Genomic DNA, 20,048 nt, shown 5'->3' with positions numbered 1-20,048 from the left:
ATGGGTTCTATCCATTGACTTCAGTGGCCTTTAGATCACGTCCTCAATGAAGTCTTTTATCTGTACTGACGTCTTAAAGAAAAATTGTATTTAGGCTTGGTACCAACAAGTAAGAAAGGCAGCCTTTACAAATTTGTAATTTTTAAGTGGTTTAAGCTATTTCTCCAAATTTTTGATGTCTATAAAGTTGCAGTAGTATATTTACATTACTGAAAGAGGGAACCACTGATTAAAACTATAATTAAAATGCTAACTTTTCAACATTGCTTTGGTGGTGGTTTTTTTTTTTTTTTTTAAAAACAGTTGAGTGAAGAGCTAACCATTCAAAGTGACAGAAAATATCAAAGAGGAGACCTAAAAGGAGATCTGCTTAGTGTGACATCTCTTCAGAACCATTCTGAAAAGTGCAAGTACACGACATTCAGAGCATCTTTGATAAAAAGCCTGAATCCAGGACAATCCTTTTCCAAATATAGCATTTTGTCACCTAAAACCCAGATCCTGGCAGTGAAGTAAATGGCTCAACTTCCTCCTGGAGTTCGCTTCATCGTTTTATTTACAAGCGATCAGTGGTAAGTTTTCAAGGATATCTTACAGACATCGCTCTCGGACAATATCAGATATTTTCTGTGAAAGATTGTTCCATTGACTCAGTTTCTCTAACTTTTTATTTCTTGGAATATAAAACAAGTCTTTGGTAAGGAAATGTTGATTTAATTGCATAATGAAGAGCATTGCCAAAGATTTTTGAATCAGGAGATTTGACGCTAATACAGAGTGATCTGGGGGGGCTGGAATACATTTCCATCACCATTAATTTTGTAAGCTAGAGAATAAACACGTCTCCTGTTCTACTTCACATATTATGTGCTTGGGGAGGTGAATCACAGCCTTTATTTTGAGTTGCTTGGTTTATCTCTGTCGAAAAAAATCAATCTGTTTATCCTGGACCCAGATCTTCTTTCTTCTCCTGGGTCATATCATCATTTTATTTGTAACAGTGCCTAGCACAATAGGACCTTGATCTTGGTTGGTGCTACTATAAAATAAGTAACTATATTTGTCTGTTCTTGGAAACTAAAATCTGGAAGTCTTTTGACAACTTTTTAATTCTGTTTTGGTCTTGTCAGCTCTTTTCATGCTTTCAAGAGGGAGAGAGATAATTTGCCACTCTTATCTTGAAATCACTTATTTACTGTAACAAAGGAAAGAAATCAGTACTTCCCATTTGATCGATTTTTATCATACGCTTCATCTAACAGAGCTGCAAGGCAAGAGTCATTGCAGTTTTATTGTTTATTAAATGAAATCTTCAGCAATGGGCATAACATTGAACACCCAATGTAAGTTATGATACCAAAACCCAGATGGTGTGTTTGGGTAGCCTTACTTGCGGAGTCTTCTGTGCCGGTTTTACAAGCTAAGCAGGGCTAAACATTGTCAATTCTTGGATAAGAGGCCTCCAAGAAAATCCAGGAAATTGCTTGTGCTGGAGGATGTGTTAGCAATTCAGTAACTTGTATGTTTGCCTCTCAGTCAGTACTTGACCGATGCCTTAGAATAGCATTAGGGTCTACTGTATTTCTGGAGATACCATCCATTAGACAACACCCAAAACTGAAGTCCTGCCCCCTTGTGGTCACTTAGGATCCTGTGGTGGTTTTTGCAGCAGGAGCCATGTTGGCCATGTGTTTTGGCACAATACCAAGTATATGGCTTTTACAGAGTGCTGTGGCTACTTACAGGTCTATTGGAGATTTAAATTGATACATTATATTTGTTCACGCTTTTGCTTATATATGCAGACAGACAACTGGATTTTATGTAGGAAGCTGTGCTGAAGACATACAGCATGTAGCATTGTATAATCTATCAGACCATATACTTAACAGGTATTGGTAAGCAAAGTTGGAAGAGAATCTACTAAAGTACAACAAATCTTTCAAACTATTCTTCTCCATTTAAAAAAATGCACTAATGGTTATAAAGTAGATGTGAATGAAACCATCAGTGTAAAGGCAAGCATTCTCAAACTTTTTTTTCTAGGATGGCTCACCTCTCATTGTCATAGGAACACACCTATCACATTTCCAATCAGATCACATCCCTTTGGCAACTACAATTGCTCACGTGGAAAAGCAATAATAGGAAAATAAATAACATTGTTTATTTTTCTTTTGTTTCTCTTTTAATATGCATTAGCAACTGGAAAGAGAGAAGAGCCAGCACCATGTGCTCTGTCCCACACACTCTCATTTGTGAATCTCGGGGGGTAAAGGTGTCACAGGTGCAAAAATGATGTTTTGCTCTGATGCTGGCTTAAATATAGAAACTATTGAAACTGCTAAAATTTATACCCCAATACACAGTAGTTAGTTAATTTAGAGTCTCTTTAGCTTTAGGGTTTATGATGTGAAGTGGAAAAAAATGTGAAGAATACTTCAAAATATTTTGTTTTACGTAAGATGGTGGTAAATATAAATCTAGTGAATGAAATCACTTAGAAATATTAAAATAAATACTGATTTTTCTTTTGTTACAGGTGCAGGGCCTTCATTTTTGTTCTTACCTTTTTGCTATATGCTAGTTTCCACTTGTCAAGGAAACCTATTAGTATAGTGAAGGTAAGCAACAATGAATCATTTTGTTTAAATAGCCTCCTAATTTTGTCAAACGGGGAAGAATACTTTTGTGTGTGTGTTTTTTTTTTTTTTCCAAAGACAGTGTTAAAGTTTAACCCACAATGCTGTGAAAACAAGTGCCGATTAATTACAGTTGTCGTAACACAGTCCCATGCTATACATTTTTGGTGAGACCACACCTAGAATACCGCACATATTTCTGGTTTTAGGCCCTCACGTGAGTTAAGCTAAGTACATGTGTAACTGTTTGTGGGATCAAGGCTTGAAATCTTAGAAGAGTTGCTCAGAGCTGAGGAATCAGTCGAGACTAAGTAAACTATGTGGATTAGATCTTCAAGACGATTTTGGTTCTTGTGCAGTACCATGCATGAGCTAGTGCAGTGATGTCAGAGGAATATAATCTGTTTCATTTTAACTTTAGACTTTTAGCACAGATTGGCCGTACATTAACCTGAAGTTATTTCTCATGTATATTTTTAACTTTATTGCTTAATAGCCTGTTCATATTAAAGCCTGGCTCCATACAGTAAATAAATAGCATTGGAGTTGTTATCAGAATGCAAATTGCTTAGATACGGTTTCATTGTTTACATTTCAAATTGTCAGGTGTTTCATTAACCTTTTGATTTCATTCCCTCTAAGAACCTATTTACCCAAGGGGTAAAACTGACTTTAGTATTGTTTCCCTGATCTCTATAAATTGGGATCGTCCATATGAAAACCATGTTATCTTACTTAAGATTATATTTGGTTGGGGTTATAAAATAGTATTTTTTTTAAGAGAGTATAGTTCTCAAGTGTGAAATTCCCATCCATACTACTCTGGAAATCAGTGTTAGATCTTCCTGTTGACAGCTTGGCCTTAAGCAGAGTAAGAAGTTACTTGATCTAATTAAAAACTAATAAACTAAATCCCTTCCTCCCTGTATCTCCTTTGAAGTTTCCTGCAGCTTGATGTGTCAAACTATATTTTCTATTTTTATTTTTAGACTTGGTGGTGGTTTTTTTCCTCCCCTTTTTTTAATACTGATCCTTCCGAAGTCTGTTTCTGCAGTGTCCATATATTTTCCTTTTGGGTGTAATGATACGCTAACTCATGGACTCCACTCCTGTAACGGGATCTGTACGCGCAGATTCCTACATGTGTATGGAGTCCTGGTTATGTCAATGGGACTCTTCACACACCTAGAAGTCTGCTCATGCACATCAGCTTGCAGCATTGATATGTGCAAGTAGTTGTGTGCTTGGGGATGAGGAGAAATGTTTAAGATACAAACTGAAAAATAAAATTAAAAAATTTGTGTTGAAGGAAAGGGCATTGCAATGTTCTCCTATGACATAAGGACAAATTCTGCCCTTATTCACAGCAGTGTAAATCCAGAGTAACTTCACTGAAATTAATGGAGCTATTCCAAATTTACACCTGTGTGGCTGAGAACATCACTTGCATAGGAGCATTTTTAGAAAACTATACCATTACCCCTTTATATATTGTGAACCCCTTTATATATTTAAGTGAAGAGATCACTTCTTCTTGTGGGGAAGGTATTCTGCTTCTGTTTGATATGTATGGTATCATGTACCACTGAAGTATGCTTGTTGACTTCTGTGGGAGCTGCTGGGCGAACTGGGCCATTTCCCCAGCATGCTCCGTAATGTGCTGTTGGAGATGCCATCATTCCCATGAAATCTAAAATCCAAGTCCTAGCCTATTTCTGATCATCAAAGTTCCCATAGCACTTGTAGTGAGAATAGGGGTGTTGAACTCTGCTGTGTCAATCCTGGTAATTACATTTTGCCTACCTAAATTTCCCTTGCAGTTTCAAGAGGGTGTGTTTTTTCTCTTCTATCCCTGTCCTAAATTTGGCTGTGCTGCATTATATGGGATGAAATACAATATATTGCCACTGGTGCTGCAAAGATTGATACACATGCTTAACGCTGTGCACGCTGACTTTAATAGGACTATTCACAGTACTTAAAGTTAAGCAGGTACATAATTGTTTGCAAGACTGGGACTGTAGTTTTTGTCAATTTTGGAGCCCAGTCTTGAGTCCTGCTCCCAGCGAAGCCAATGGCAAAACTTCCATTGACTTCTAGGAGGTGTAGGATTGTGTTACTCCAATCTTATACCAGTGTAACTCCCAGCCAAACTTTTTAGGGATCCTTTAGCGTTCACAGTGACACAAAACTGCAGCATAACAGTGGTTCATCAGGCCGAGTGTTTGGGGATCTCTCAGTATGAAAAGCACTGTCACTATAACATGTGGTGAAGGGTATTTCACATATAGGGACTGATCCAAAGTCATTACAATGGATATTAGAGAGATGAGATGGGTAAGATAATATGTTTTATTGGACCAACCTGAAGAGCCATGTGTGGCTCTAAAGCTTGTCTCACCAACAGAAGTTGGTTTAGTAAAAAAAAAAAGTTACCTCACCCACCTTGTCTTTCTAATATCGTGGCACCAACACAGTTATAACAGCACTGCAAATTAAAAAGGATAGACATACCATTGACTTAAATGGGCTTTGGTTTGGGCCCATAAATAGCTAGATTTGTTAAATTTGCTTCTCTATTGTGTATAGCAGGATTCTGTATTGAGTGAGTTTTATATTGTCAGATTCTCTTTCTACATTAGGGAGAACTACATAAGCACTGTGCTCTTCCAAATGAAGTTGAACTCAGCTCCTACAAAGAATATGCCATCCCGATTCAGCCTGCTAAAAAATTTTCTAATGAGTCTCAGTGTGGTTGGGAGCCATTTGGTGAGTTCATTTGCATGCTAATTTTGTAATAATGATATTTATACAATTGTTGTACCTTGTTACTTATCACAGGGATTCTTCCCATGGAAAAACGGGTAGGAGGTGCATCTTTTGTATTTAATTTAACCTGGCTAATATGTCGTGAGTGTCCCAAATGAAATCTCGAAGCTTTAAATGGCAAGTCTCTTACAATAACTTCTTTTCCAAATAAATTATGAGTTCAGCTGCTGAAATCTAAACTATTAGAGCTGGTCTTAAACTTTTGATGGAACAAATTTCAGTTAGAAAATGCAAAATTGTCAAATCTAAATGTTTCATGGGAATGTGGTGATTCCATATATGTTTGTTATGGAAATGTGCCAAAACTGATCATTTTGACTTTCTCACTTCATTTCATTTTAACATTTACATTTTATGTGGTCCTGATACTATTGAAACAAAACAATTCAATGCTTCCAGAATTTCCAGTCAGTGGAAAAAATCAATGTTTCCAATTTGGAACAAAAACAACTTTTGAAATGTCAGAATTTCCCATGGAATTCTAACCAGCTCTGTAAACTATTCATTGGTACCAGGCACATTCCAGAAATGCTGGCACCTTCAAAACAAAGAAAATATGCTCATGTAGAAAATTAAATTGTAATTAAAAGGCTATGTTTTGCTTATTTACAAGTTAATACCATAATAATTTGAATATAATAATTGAGATTTTGAATAAGTGCTTGACATCTCATGTTCAGCATCTGATCATAAACAGGGAATGTCAGTAGAACAGAAGATCCTAGTAACTTGATAGCCCACTAGCAAAGGAGAAACTGTTCAATTATTACTAACTAAGGCTGTGATCCTGCACCCTGAGCTATGTGTCGGTAGACCCCTGTGTTACCAAGTGGCCTGGTAACCCACTGTACATTTGTAGCTCTGGGACTCTAGGGCATACTGCTGAGCACATACCCTTCCTTAGGAAGTGGGGTGCTGCCATCTAGCCATCTTAGACCCTGAAAACCAGTGTTTGAGACCCTGCTCACCGGTCTCCCCATCCTCCATTGCTTACACACACTCAGAGTTCCACCTAGCCCATGAGCACTCTGGGGTTCCTAGTTTAACCTTTTTGGGGAAAATGTGGCAGTTAAGCAAGGAGCACAGTTCACCAGAAGAATTTCTTCCACAGTGACTTTACTGATAAAGCACTACAGAGCTTTGCAAATGACAGTCCTGAAACGCACTCTCCTCTAGTCTGTGCTCACTCCTTCTTTTGAGTCAATGGTTCATCAGCATTTCAGTCTGAGCAGAGTTCTCCTTTAAATTCTCCTCACACGGCTCTTAAATAGGTCCTCTGCTCGTGTGCCATGTGTCACAGTTTCAGGGAAACTGTACCTGCATATTCTCCCTTTGATCTTGCAACCACCTGCAAGCTAGTTGGGGACCATATTGTATGAAGTTTAAGAATGGTTTATGTATCACTGTGGGCCAGGGAGTGTATGCAAAGCTCCCCAGAGGGTGGCACTTCTCTGGAGGTGTTTACAGCCTGAGTGATTTGCCTCCATCACCCTCCTACTGCTTTTAGTTCCTGGAGGAGCCGGTGGTAACTCTTCCCCACTGGAGTTGCCTACAATCCCTGGCCTAGCGTGATGTAAAAACCATTCATAAAATTACTACAGTAGGGTCCTCAACTATACTGGATGAGGTTGCAACATCTGTCACACCACGTACTCAAACTGAGGGCTGGTCCACGCTAGAGAATTAGATTGACCTAGCTACATCGCTATGTGAAAAATCCATACCTCTGAGCAACATGGTTAAGCTGGCCTACGTCCCCATGTAGATAGCGCTAGGCCAATGGAAGAATTCTTCTGTTGACCTAGCTACCATCTCTTGGGGAGGTAGATTTACTACAGTGATGGGAGAACCCCTTCAATCGTTGTAGTAAGTGTCTGCACAGAAAAGCTATAGCTGCAGTAGTGTTGTAAATGCAGACCTAGGCTGAGAATCTCCAGATCCACCAGGCATACTTCCCAACACCCCCCCACACACACACACATCGTGGCCGTCCCCTTTGTAGAAAGGGATGGTCCCCATTCTTCCATGGGATGGTCCAGCAGTTGAGAATCATTCAAAGTTGATAGCCCTGGATTGCTGTCAGTGTGATGATCCTTCAGTGAAATGTCAAATACCTTTCCAGGGCTGGGTAGCTGTTGGAAATGTAGTACAAATGTCTGTTCCTGGACAGGTTTCAGAGTAGCAGCCGTGTTAGTCTGTATTCGCAAAAAGAAAAGGAGGACTACAGCTCACGATAGCTTATGCTCAAATAAATTCTAAGGTGCCACAAGTCCTCCTTTTCTTGTTCCTGGACAGAGTGCAGACTAGTGTTCCCCACATGGTACAAACCAGAATTCATAATGAGATCCAGACATGTCTTATTCTGTCACACTCTGTGCCTGGGTGAAGCTCCACTGAAGGGCTCTGTGTTGGTGTAGGGTCTGCACACGTGGAGGTCAGTGCATGATTGGGGCCTAAAAGGGTATGTGTGTAACTTTGATAGATTAGGTCCTGAGGGGGTAAAAACACCTTAAACTTTTTTCCTTTCAGAAGCCACTGATTAAAAGTTCCTGTTGAGTACAGTGTTATATTCAACAGGTTTCTACAAATAATTAATTTAAAAGCTGAAAATTGGGGGAAATTACATGATCTTGAACACCAATGTTGTTTTCATGACCTTTTTGGCTTGTTTCTTTATGAAGTCAGTCTGTAGCCATGACTAATTTAAGGCCCAAGGAGTGCTCAAAATGGGGAAGGAAAAGCAGGAACTCTGACGAGTCCTAATTTTTCAAACAGCTGCCTCCTCATGTGCATGATCACCTGTGACCCCTATTTAGCAAAATCTGTGCATGTGGCAACTTTAAACCTATGAATTCTCCTGTTGAAATTGGTAGAGCTTCTCAGATGCTTGAAGTTTGTCATGTGTTTTAGTCCCTTGCTGAACCAAGCCTGTGTGCAGTTCATAGACTTTGTGCATAAATCCAACACCGTTTTTTTAGCTGAAAATTTTCAATCAATAGTCTTTCTCCCATCACTGGTCGAGCAACAACGAACATTTTTATTACCATGTGTCTAACCTTACTCCTTTTCATCCAATATGTCAAAATAATGGCCCTGATCCTGAGATTTGTATCTGTATGTATGGCCTCTTGGCACACAGAAAGCCCCATTGATTCTAGTGGGCTCCTAAGAATGGCCATACTGGGTCAGACCAATGGTCCATCTAGCCCAGTAGCCTGAATTTTGACTGGGGCCAATGCCAGATGCTTCAGAGGGAATGAACAGAACGATTATTGAGTGATCCATCCGCTGTAATCCAGTTCCAGCTTTTGGCAGTCAGCGGTTTAGGGACATATGGGCTGCAAGGGCCCACACAAGCAGGTCTGATTACAGGATCAGAGATAACATTGTAAAGGAGGGGGGGAAATTACAGAAATATTTATTTTCTAGCATTAAAGGACAAAGCACAACATCCTTCTAATTTTTTTTTTTAAAGTAGTTAGTCTTTTTAAAAATCCATCTGGCAATCTGTTTCCGCCATCTTTGCAGTTCGGACCTGACATATTTGAAAAGTATATTTTCCTTTTAGGGAATATTAATTTTTTTTTTAGACTTTTGTGAACTTTGTTTTCTTAGAAGTTTGAAAATACAATATAGTTTGCTAATAAATTTGTGTTTTCCATTTCCAAATGTTGTATTTTATATGAATTGGGTAAGGGGAGATTAAGAATGCTTCGAACAATATTTTTCTAATATGTAGTAGATGAAAACAGAAAATATAGTATTATTTGGTTAAGTAGAATGCAAAGTGTCAAGAAACTGGCATTCTCCTTTTTTTTTTTTTTTTTTTTTTTCCCCCCTCGCTAGAAAATTCACTTAAAACTAAAAATGCCTATTCAGGGGTGGGGGTTCTTGTTTTTTAAAGATTTCCAAGACCTGTACATGAAATATATAGTAAGGGTTTGAAAGCGATTGATAAACTTATTCCACTGATTTGTTTTGAAAATGTATTCTTAGACAAGAACAATTACAAGCAATTACTGGGAGCCCTGGATTACTCATTTCTGTGTGCTTATGCAGTTGGAATGTATTTGAGGTAATTCCTTTAGACTTTTTTTCATACATCTTGAATTATTGATTCAGAAGGCTGCCCTGCTTCTAATCTGTTATCCTTCCCTTTTGGGAAGCTTCTGATGAATGATCACTGAAGAAGGAGAAACTTGGATTGTCTCACACATGCCAAGCCCTGAGTTAGTCACTGTGGAAAAACGTGCCTAACCTGAAACCCTTATAGAAATTCATAGGAAAGATTCTTACTCCCTTGAACAGAATGTATCACAGGGGACAGTCTAGCCCATATACATCAATGAATATGTCTAAATAGTGGTTTAATTCCCAGATCTGGTAGACGTACACACTCAAGCTATCATGATTAAAAACAGCAGTGTGTCTGTGGTGGTATGGGTGATGGCATATGTTAGCCACCTGAGTACATGCTAGGATCTTGGATAGGATTGTATTCTGGCAGCAAGCCCAAGACACAGCCTGCACTGCCATGGCTGTGCTTCTGTTTTTAGTGCACTAGCTCAGGCAGGGCTAGCACATGTATATCTGCATGAGCTGGGAATTACACCTCCCCGCTGCTGTGCAGATACACCCGACATGAAGAATCACATGGAAAGTAATTCCCATTATGCCCACAGTAGAACCATTCAATTTATGATTCCAATATCAGCACTTGTTATGTAATGAACCAAATATTTATTATTTAATTGCTCAATCTTTAGTTACAATTTCTGTTGAAACTTGGAGGGGGAACCCTAATAGATCCAGAATTTAAACATACTCTTTATGCGCTATGAAAGTTTGGTGTATGAAATGTTTCATGTTTCTTTTAAATGCTTTTTTTTCTTTACCCCTGTACATTCTCAGTGGTATAATAGGAGAGCGACTGCCTATCCGGTATTACCTAACAGCTGGAATGCTTGCCAGTGGACTCTTCACGGCAATGTTTGGGTTGGGCTATTTCTGTAATATGCATAACCTGTGGTTCTACATGATAGCTCAGGTAAGCATACTGTTTGTTTCCCTAGGTTCGTTGGCTTTCCACATTTATTTATTTTTGTTTTCAGATGTGAGTAGCATTTAGTGGTTACATGGCTAGATACAAGACTGAACTGCATTCAAACTAGAATGGAATACAAGAGAGTGCTTCCCATAGCTTTAAAAATAAAGACACGTTTTAAATGAATTTTTTTTTAAAAAAAACATGAACTGTTTAAAATCCCAGATCATTAACATGTGTAAACCTAAAAGTGAGAAATAATATACCTTTGAGAACAAATGCATTTACTTTTACCTGTCTGCTAAGACTTGAGTGTAGGATACTGTCTTTCTCTGAGCAGTTTCCTGCACTGGTGAAAAGTGTTCAAGATATAGCCAGCTGTTGCAACAGAAACCCATGGAGCGGAATTCTCAGAAATCCTGTGGGTCTGATCCAAAGCCCATTGAAATCAATGGAAAGACTTTGCATTGACATCAATGGACTTTAGATGAGGCCTTAAGTGAAAGGCAATGGGCTTGTGCTCCTAAATCATTTAGGGTATGCTTGCACTTCAAGCAGGAGATGTAATTCTCAGCTCAAGGAGACATACCCATGCTAGCTTGAGGAGAGCTAGCATGCTAAAAATTAACTGTAACTGTGGCAGGGCAAGTTGTAAAAGAGGCTAGCTGCCCTGAAGTAGGTACCAGTCTGAGACCAAAGACACGAACTCAAGGCAGTTAGCCCCGCCCATCACTCTCACTACCACTGCTACACTTAGAGTACATAGTTGTGGTCCCCGACACATACGTAATCGAGGTGTCTTGTTCCTCCCGCTGCTTGAGCTGCAACAGGTACTGTTTATTTTTAGCATGCTAGCTTGGTTAGCTTGATCAGAGCTAGCCTGGGTATGTCTCCTTGAGCTGGGAATTATGCCTCCAGCTTGAAGTGCAGGCATACCCCTAGATGCTTTTGGAAATCCCACCCAGAGTCATTAATGCTGTGTTTGATAGGTAAAGTACAACAGTTTGCCTGACTACATTTTATTTTGTTTTTAAAAATGTATATTGTAAATGTGAACTATTATGTTATCCTCATGGGATTAGTAATTTGGGATTTTAGGATGGAATCTTCGAGGGAGCCTAAGACAGTAAGGTGCCCCATTGATGGCAGTCAGGTACCTAACTCCCTTAGTAGCCTTCGAAAATCCCAGCCTTAAACAGGTTATTAAAGAACTTCATACCTCAGTCTGAATTTAGTAAATATGAAATGTATACACTGAAGGGACAAATCTTTTCTTTTATTCCTTTTAAATTCTAGGTTCTACATTCTTTCATAAGGCTTTGTCTTTTTAGCATTTATTTGCACCCATACATTTCCCTAAACTCATATTCAGGTGAAAATATTATGAAGTGGTTATAGCAGTGAGAGTTAAGAGCCCTTAGCACTGTCAGATTCCGTATGATCTTTGGCAAGCCTGAGATGACAATTTGTGGAGGTTTGCCCTATAAAAAGTTTTGAAATCCTTGGATACAAAGTGCTGTACATACAAAGTCTTACTTTATTTTTGCTGAATAATGGTGTTTGGGAAAAAAATATTAATCTAATATTAATAATAATGTAGGCTTGTTTTTATGCAATTTAGGATCTTCTAAGGAAGCACTTAACATGACATTTTGTGTAAGAATTTTCATATTCATAAAATGTTTTTTGAAATATGATTTCAGATAGCTAATGGATTGGTGCAAACCACTGGCTGGCCCAGTGTTGTTACCTGCATTGGCAACTGGTTTGGAAAAGGAAGGTAAAAATATAAATATTAAGTACTGAGACTATATGTGGGTGGTTTTAGGCCCTAATGCAAAACCTGATGAAGCCAGTGTAAGGACTCCCATTTAGTTTCGGTGATTTTTGAGGTAAGCCTTTAAGGAAGATCCTTTAAAAATAAGTAATTACCTGTTTGTCGTGCATAGGCAGCGTGTGACTCTTGTGTTTGGGGAGGCTGGGTGGGAGCACCAGGAGCTCCCTAGAAGTGTGGGGGGAGGGACCACCGGCGCCCGTACTGTGGCCCTGCTCCACCCCAAGGCCCCACCCCCACTTGGCAACCTCCTCCCCCTGAGGCCCTGCCCATATTCTACACCCCATCCAAGGCCCCACTCCTACTCCACCTCTTTCCACCTCTGCCTGCTAGGGTTGCCAGGCATCTGGTTTTCTAAAAGGGACCCTGGTGGCTCCGATCAGCACTGATGACCAGGCCACTAAAAGTCCAGTTGACGGCACAGTCGGGCTAAGGCAGGCTCTCTGCTTGTCCTGGCTCCGAGCAGCTCCCGGAAGCAGCAGGCATGTCTGGCTCCTAGGCACAGGGGTGGCTACGGGGGCTCCGTGCACTGCTCCCACCCCAAGTGCTGGCTCTGCAGCTCCCATTGGCTGGGAACCGTGGCCAATGGGAGCTGCAGGGGTGATGCCTGCAGGTGCTGGCAGCACACAGAGTGCTGTGGCCCCTCTGCCTAGGAGCCAGACATGCCAGCCACTTCCAGGAGCCATCTGAGATAAGTGCTGCTCGGCTGGAACCCGCACCCCACACACGCACCCCCACACTCCGAGCCACTCAGCCTGGAGCCCACTCTTGCACCCCCAGCTGGAGCCCTCACCCCCTACTGCACCACAACCCCCTCCCCCAGCCTAGAGCCCCCTCTTTCACCCTGAACCCCTCATTTCTGTCCCCACCCCAGATCCCACACCCCCATCCAGAGCCCTCACTCCCTCCTGCACCCCAACCCTTGGCCCCAGCCCAGTGAAAGTGAGGGAGGGTGGGGGAGAACAAGCGACGGAGGGAGGGGGGATGGAGTGAGAGGGGCGGGACTTCAGGGAAGGGGCAGGGCAGGGGTGGAGCAAGGGAGTTCAGTTTTGTGTGATTAGAAATTTGGCAACCGTACCACACACTCATCTCTGCCACCGAGCTGAATCGAGCCAATCCACCCACCCACCAGCCGCTCACTCCTTTCTGCCCTCTTCTGCCTTAAGGGTGAGCGACGGGAGTGAGGGGGCAGAGAGGAGTGAGCGGCAGCTGGGCAGGACAGGAAGAGACAGAGTGAGGACGGAGTCTCCAGGGGAAGAGGTGCGGTGGGGGTGGGGCCACAGGGGAAGAGGCCAAGTGAGGGCGGGGCTTCGAGGTGGAGCACAGACGGAGTCCGGGCGGGGCCATGGTCTGGGCACCAGTGGCTCCCCCTCACTTCTTGGGAGCTTCTGGTGGCAGCACTCCACTCATCAGGTCTCCATAAGGTGTGCCTCAGCTGGCATTTCTTGCCCCATTTGGGGAGACTTAGCTCCCCAAGTCTCTTATACTCGCTGCCCATGTTGTGGCAACTAACTTAACTAAATAGTTCAAAAAGGGCGGAGAGAAACGAGCAGCAGGGGGCTGGAGGGGGCTCAGGAGAAGGACTGGGGCTTCTGGGGGAAGGGGAGGAGAGGAATGAGCAGGGGAAGTGGCCATCAGGAGAGGGGGTGGAGAGGAGCGGAGGGGGAGCGCTTTGGAGGAGGGGGCTCAGCGGGGTGGAGCAGGGGGCGGGGCCAGGGTTCATGCACCAGTAGCCCCCCCACTTCTATGGAACTTCTAGTGCTCCCACCCAGCCTCCCCAAATGCCAGAGTCACGCGCCCCCTGTGCAAAACATGTTTGCTTGCAGTTTCAAACATCTGTATTGGTGTGTGTTCATTAATAACTCTCAGACATATAAGTAAAGTACTTCAGAGTTAAATTGAGAGGAACTCTGGCAAATGTTCTCAGCCTAAAAACACTTTAAAAAACAAAATAAGGGCTGTATTGTGCCATTGGTTTTAAACTGGAATTTCCCATTGCTTTCACTTCTGTTTAAAAATCATCAGGGTATGCATCAAAAAGTGCCATAAGGCTTATTTGTTTTTACTACTTTTTTTATAATACAACTCAAAGTATGAATTTAAAGAGATTATATTTGGCAGATGGATGAACAAAATTTGTTGCTCTTTCATAGTGCTCACTCTTTACAAAGCCAACTTTTTCAATCCTGCAGTGGGGGATATTTTACGGTTCTTTTGTAACATCGTACAGTGTTTCTCCATAACATTGGGGTAGCTGCGCAGTTAATCCATTGGCACCAATGCCAGTTGCACAGAAATAATGCACATTAATGCTACCGTAGGGTCTGATGTCCCTATTATAGGTGCCACTGTACGAACAGTATAAACAGTAAGGGTATGTTCTGCTACAAGTGCCTACGACAGCACAACTACAGTTCTGTAGCTTGACCGCTTCTGGGCCCAAGAAATGAACACTGACTGGTGGGATGATGTCCTATAATGCAAGCTTGGGATGATGAGCAGCGGCTGCAGAATTTTCAGATGTGCAAGGCCACATCCATGGATCTGTGTGCTGAGCTCACCCCAGCCCTCCTGCACCAGGACAGGAAAATGAGAGCTGCACTGATAAGGGAGAAGCGAGTGCCAATCACACTGTGGAAACGTGCAAAGCCAGATTGCTACTATTCAGTGGGAAATCATGTTGGAGTTGGCATATCCACTGTGGGGGCCGTTGTCATGCTAGTGTGAAGGATCTTTAATTGCCTCCTGCTATGCAGGACTGTACTCTTGGCAACGTGCAGGACACAGTGGATGGATTTGCAGCAATGGGGTTCCCACGCTGCAGTGGAGCAATAGGCGGCACACATTTTGGCACCACCCCACCTTGCCACAGAGTACATCAACAGAAAGGACCGTTTTTCTGTGGCTATTGCAAGCGTTGGTGGATCACCGAGGATGCTTCATTAACCTCAATGTGGGCTGTTCACAGAACGTGCATGATGCTGCTCACATCTTTAAGAATACAGGACTGTTCAGAAAGCTTCACGCAAGGACTGACTTTCCTGACCTGTAAATTACCATTGGTGATGTTGAAATGCCAATAGTGATCCTCTGTGACCCAGCCTACCCTTACATCAACCTAACTTTGTAGTGTAGACCAGGCTGAATTCTTCCATTGACCTAGCTACAACCTCTCAAGGGGGCGGATTTACTACCATGACAGACGGGGCTGGTGCAAGGATATTTTGCACCCTAGGCGAAACTTCCACCTTGCGCCACCGCGCTTTCCCTTCCCCCCCGGAGCATCGCCCATCATAAACTTTCAAAAATGAATACTGCATAATGGTTAAAATGCAAGTTCAACTGTGTTTCTCTTTTCTTTATTCATTCGTTTTCCAGCAATAGTGTAAAAATAAATTGGGGGGCGCTGCTTTTTGGCGCCCCCAAATCTTGGCGCCCTAGGCGGCCGCCTAGTTCGCCTAGTGGTTACATCAGCCCTGATGACAGAAAAACCCCTTCTGTCGCTGTAGCAAGTACCTACGCTACAGTGCTGCAGCTGTGCTGCTGTAACGGTTCTAGTGTAGACATAGGTGATTCACACTAAGAACACGTCTTTCTTTTTCTGTAGCAAAAGTGCATCTTTAGGACCTGATCCAAAATCCACTGAAATTAATGGGAGTCATTCCATATATTTCAATGGCCTTAATCAGGCTAGCAGGTCCCAATCGTGCCAGATTCTGAATAATACCCATATCCTGCACAAGGAAGCTTTTAGGATACATTCATTAATGTTTAGGTACTTTGAAACGGTCAGATTAAAGGCAGTAGTGTAAAGGGTTATGTACAGTTATAGAGTGATAAAGCCTCAAATACTTCAACAGTGCCAAAGATTAACTACTGTCTGTCATTCTGTACGCTACTTAATAATGTTTATGAGCAGAATAACTAAAACTGGCATCCTTTTGAATGCAGGAGAGGTTTGATCATGGGAATCTGGAATTCTCACACTTCCGTAGGGAATATCTTAGGATCCTTAATTGCTGGTTACTGGGTATCTACCTGCTGGGGTCTGTCTTTTGTGGTTCCTGGTGTTATAATTGCTTGCCTGGGAACCGTTTGTTTTCTGTTTCTCGTTGAACGTAAGTATATATTTCCTTATTTTTATTCTTATTTATACAAAACTGTAGCTGTCCATCCTATGCTGGGAACCCCCATTACACAAATTAAAATACACAATGCAAAATACCTATAAAGGTCTGCTCGTACCTAAACAAATATCCACCAGGCACTCGGGTCACGTCTTTCCCAGAATCTACATGGAAAAAAGATAGGCTTTTCAGCATGTTCAGAAGGCCAAGATCTGACATCCTGAGGGGGCATTTGCAAAGTCCTAGTCTGACCCCCGCACTCTCATTTATAGCTCAAGGGTCTCCACTGATCACAACTCTGGCCTGGGGAGAAAGGCAAGCTCTCGGGTAAATGGTTTTTAACCCATTTAGAGCTTTACAGGTTAACACTAAGTCCTTGAATTCCACTCTGAAATTTACTGGGAACTAGTACAAATCATGGAGTACAGGTGTAATGTGCTTCTGATCAGGACCTCTACTTAAGCTGGCCATGGCATCCTGCACTAGTTCTTGTTTGAGTGGTCTTAAGGTAGAGCATCACGTGGAGTGATTGCAGCAACATGATCTTAAAGCAGCAAAGGTATGATATACCCTACCAGAATGTATTTGTCCTACTTCACCCCAAATCATATCCTCTCGATCTGTATCTTCACTTGACTTCAGTGAGCCTACTTGTGAGGCAAGGAGTCAGACTCCACGTATGGATGGGGGAATTGGGGTATTCCTAGTCTGATAACATATGACATCTTCACTTGACTTCATATGCATTGTGTCTGACTGAAAATGACTTAACTGTACTCTTTGTCTGTGGGCTGAATATTAAAGAAAAGAAACAAATATTGTATCTGTAGGTCAAAATGGATAGGGGTATTTTTTTTTCATTTGGGGCTAGACGATACCAGAAAATTTTATTGCTTTAATTATGATTTAAAGCAGCAAGAATACACGCATGTGCACCTACATACAGCGTGGAGGCAATTATATCAGTATAGAAGTGCTTATACAAAAGTAGCTTATGCCGGCTCAGGGAGCAAAATAAACTATATCAATATAAGGCATCTGTATACCAGTATACTGCATCTATGCTAAGGCTTATACTGGGTATAAGTGCATCAGTAAAAAAATCATACCCCTATCAGGCATAGTTATACCATTATAGCAACTTTTCTAAGTGTAGACCAGGCTTTAATATCCACAGGGTTTTAGAAGAATGATTCCTTATGTTTGATTAACTGGTGTTTTGTTGTATTTCAGACCCTAAAGATTTAAGTTGCACTTGCAAACCATCCAGTGTAAGTGAACATTATTGTAATATTCATTGTTATATTTTATGTTACTTTTCTTTTTTAATGGATAAATAGGACATCATTTGGTAGTTATAGTATGAAACTAGCCTTCTGGTATACATTTGAACAATGAGGGGTTCTAATACCCGCCAGGGAAATAAATTAAGCTTGGTGTAGGACTCATGATAATGTGGTGTGTTGGTTTTGTAGTGGACTTAGAGTATTATTCATGCAGTTTGCCGGTGGGGGGATAAAAATTGGTGTTGGGGGGGAGGATTGATTTTTTTTTTTTTAAACTGGATTTTTAAAATTTTGTTTAAATTAGCATAAGGAACAGTTTGAGGGAGAAGATCCCCACAAGGGGATCCTCAAGTGAATGTATTTTCTCCTGCCCCCAGATTTCACTGGGGTAAGGAATGATTTGGGTCTATATCATTTGCCTTAATGATATCCTTTGGCAGTTCGTCCCAAAGATGAATTGTACATTGAAAGAAAATGTCCTGTATCTGTTTTGAATATATTGACTTTCTTAATTTTGCATGCAATCTTGTTCTTGTATGGTAACTTGGGGTGGATTGGCCTTCTCTGTAGCATGTATTATTTTTTGTACAGCTTTCTCTTCTCCTCTTACTGTTTGCCTCTTTAAAGGACATGATCATCAATCTTTTCAATCTCTCCTGATATAAAGTTTCTATCATTTTAATTGCCATTCTCTCAAACATATCTGTTTTTGGATTTATCACATATTTTGGTCACCTAATTTCAGAAAATACTGTACTGTCTATATTTTCCATTTAATTCCTTCTCATTTTTTAAATACAAGCAAATCTTACTGGATTGAAGTTACATGACTCATAGACACTTTGAGCTGGAAGATATTTTTCTTCAGTATTTTTTGCTACCTATTGAGAAACATCCTGGTGAATGTTTCAATTGCTTCATGCAGTTGCTGGAAAGAAAGATAGATCTCAGAATTTGCCACTAAGCTTTGCTGAGGTAAATGTATTCCATTTACTTCAATACGCTGTTACTGGAAGGCATTGTTAAAGAGTTCTGCACAGCGTATTGCTTATCTGTCTTACCAAAAGCTGATACGAAAGAAAAAATGACCTTCAACTATCTCTGTCTTGATGCTGTTGAACCAAAAAAAAAGGCAATTGGGGATTTGTTTTCTTGCAGCCACCCCCCAAAAAACAAGAGGCCATTATCTTAATCTTTTCATGAACATCAGCAAGATAATTGCCCCACACCCAGCCTCATTGTCTGATGCATTTGACCTACTGTTTCCAAGGAAACCTTGCTCTCTGGAGCGCAAAGCATCGCTCCCTCCCACAGATTCTTATTTGCAATCCCATAGGAGGTTTTAAACACATTTCTCTCCTAGATTTCACTCAGAAATAGCCCCAGAATGCAAAATTTGCCAAGAGTTCAATTCATCCTAGGAAGTCACATGATGTTTGAATGTGGGAATACCTCAAATTTAAAATTTGAAGTCTGAAAAGTACAGAGTGAAGTCAACAGGAGTGGAAGGTAGTGCATTCTCCTGTATTCACCACAGAATTAATCTGTAGAAGTTAAATCAATTAATAGTACATTGATTAACAAATCAGGTTGCTGAAGTATAGATGAATAACAACTGAAGGGTACAGCTAAAGTATTAAGATAATAAACAGACAGTGCCATCACTTGAAACAAAAACCTTGGCCTTGCTAGACCAGCTGCAGAATTTTGCAGGAAGTCATAAAATTCTAGCTGCCACTTTGTTTTCAGTCCTTCTGAAAAGCAAATTCCCATGGGGAATGGGTCCCTTTGAAAATTTCTGAAACTTTTTTTGTAAATAATAATTCAAGAGTCTATTTGAATCTAAGCAGAGCAGAGACAATCTTCTACTTGCAGATGAAGCAATAAAAACTTGAAAAGTTACCATGAGGAGTAGTTCCTCACAGAGAGTAAATCTAAGGCACCATCTGTGAGTTGGTCTGGTGATTTTTATTTTCACGTTCCCCATAATTTGAAGGGACAAGAAAACAGGGAGTCCAGTTCCCTCCATACTTTCAAGTGACTACACTGTAAGTTACAAGCTATGCAAAAATTGCTAATTTTTCCTCCCGAATCAGTGGCAGAGACTGGAACAGAACCTATGTCATAAATATAAAGGGAAGGGTAAACCCCTTTGAAATCCCTCCTGGCCAGGGGAAAGCTCCTCTCACCTGTAAAGGGTTAAGAAGCTAAAGGTAACCTCGCTGGCACCTGACCAAAATGACCAATGAGGAGACAAGATACTTTCAAAAGCTGGGAGGAGGGAGA

The 20,048-nt window shown here is 41.2% G+C and overlaps 1 protein-coding gene across 7 annotated transcripts in view; it reads left to right on the top strand.

Annotated features, from left to right (window-relative positions):
• Window positions 1–20,048, top strand: part of SLC37A1 (solute carrier family 37 member 1) — a 66,433-nt gene that overhangs the window by 4,403 nt on the left and 41,982 nt on the right. For all 7 annotated transcript variants that reach the window (XM_048865510.2, XM_075132518.1, XM_075132510.1 and 4 more), the window contains 8 exons: window positions 304–572; window positions 2,543–2,624; window positions 5,285–5,411; window positions 9,468–9,546; window positions 10,383–10,518; window positions 12,219–12,295; window positions 16,301–16,467; window positions 17,710–17,747. In XM_048865510.2, the coding sequence (XP_048721467.1) occupies window positions 517–572; window positions 2,543–2,624; window positions 5,285–5,411; window positions 9,468–9,546; window positions 10,383–10,518; window positions 12,219–12,295; window positions 16,301–16,467; window positions 17,710–17,747 (762 nt within the window). In that variant the 5' untranslated portion in view covers window positions 304–516. The remainder of the gene's footprint in view (window positions 1–303; window positions 573–2,542; window positions 2,625–5,284; window positions 5,412–9,467; window positions 9,547–10,382; window positions 10,519–12,218; window positions 12,296–16,300; window positions 16,468–17,709; window positions 17,748–20,048) is intronic.

Source organism: Caretta caretta, chromosome 1 (assembly GCF_965140235.1).
Source record: "Caretta caretta isolate rCarCar2 chromosome 1, rCarCar1.hap1, whole genome shotgun sequence".
Lineage (NCBI taxonomy): Eukaryota > Metazoa > Chordata > Testudines > Cheloniidae > Caretta > Caretta caretta.
Note: the sequence above shows the minus strand (reverse complement) of the source record. Positions and strands in the feature narration are given on the sequence as shown.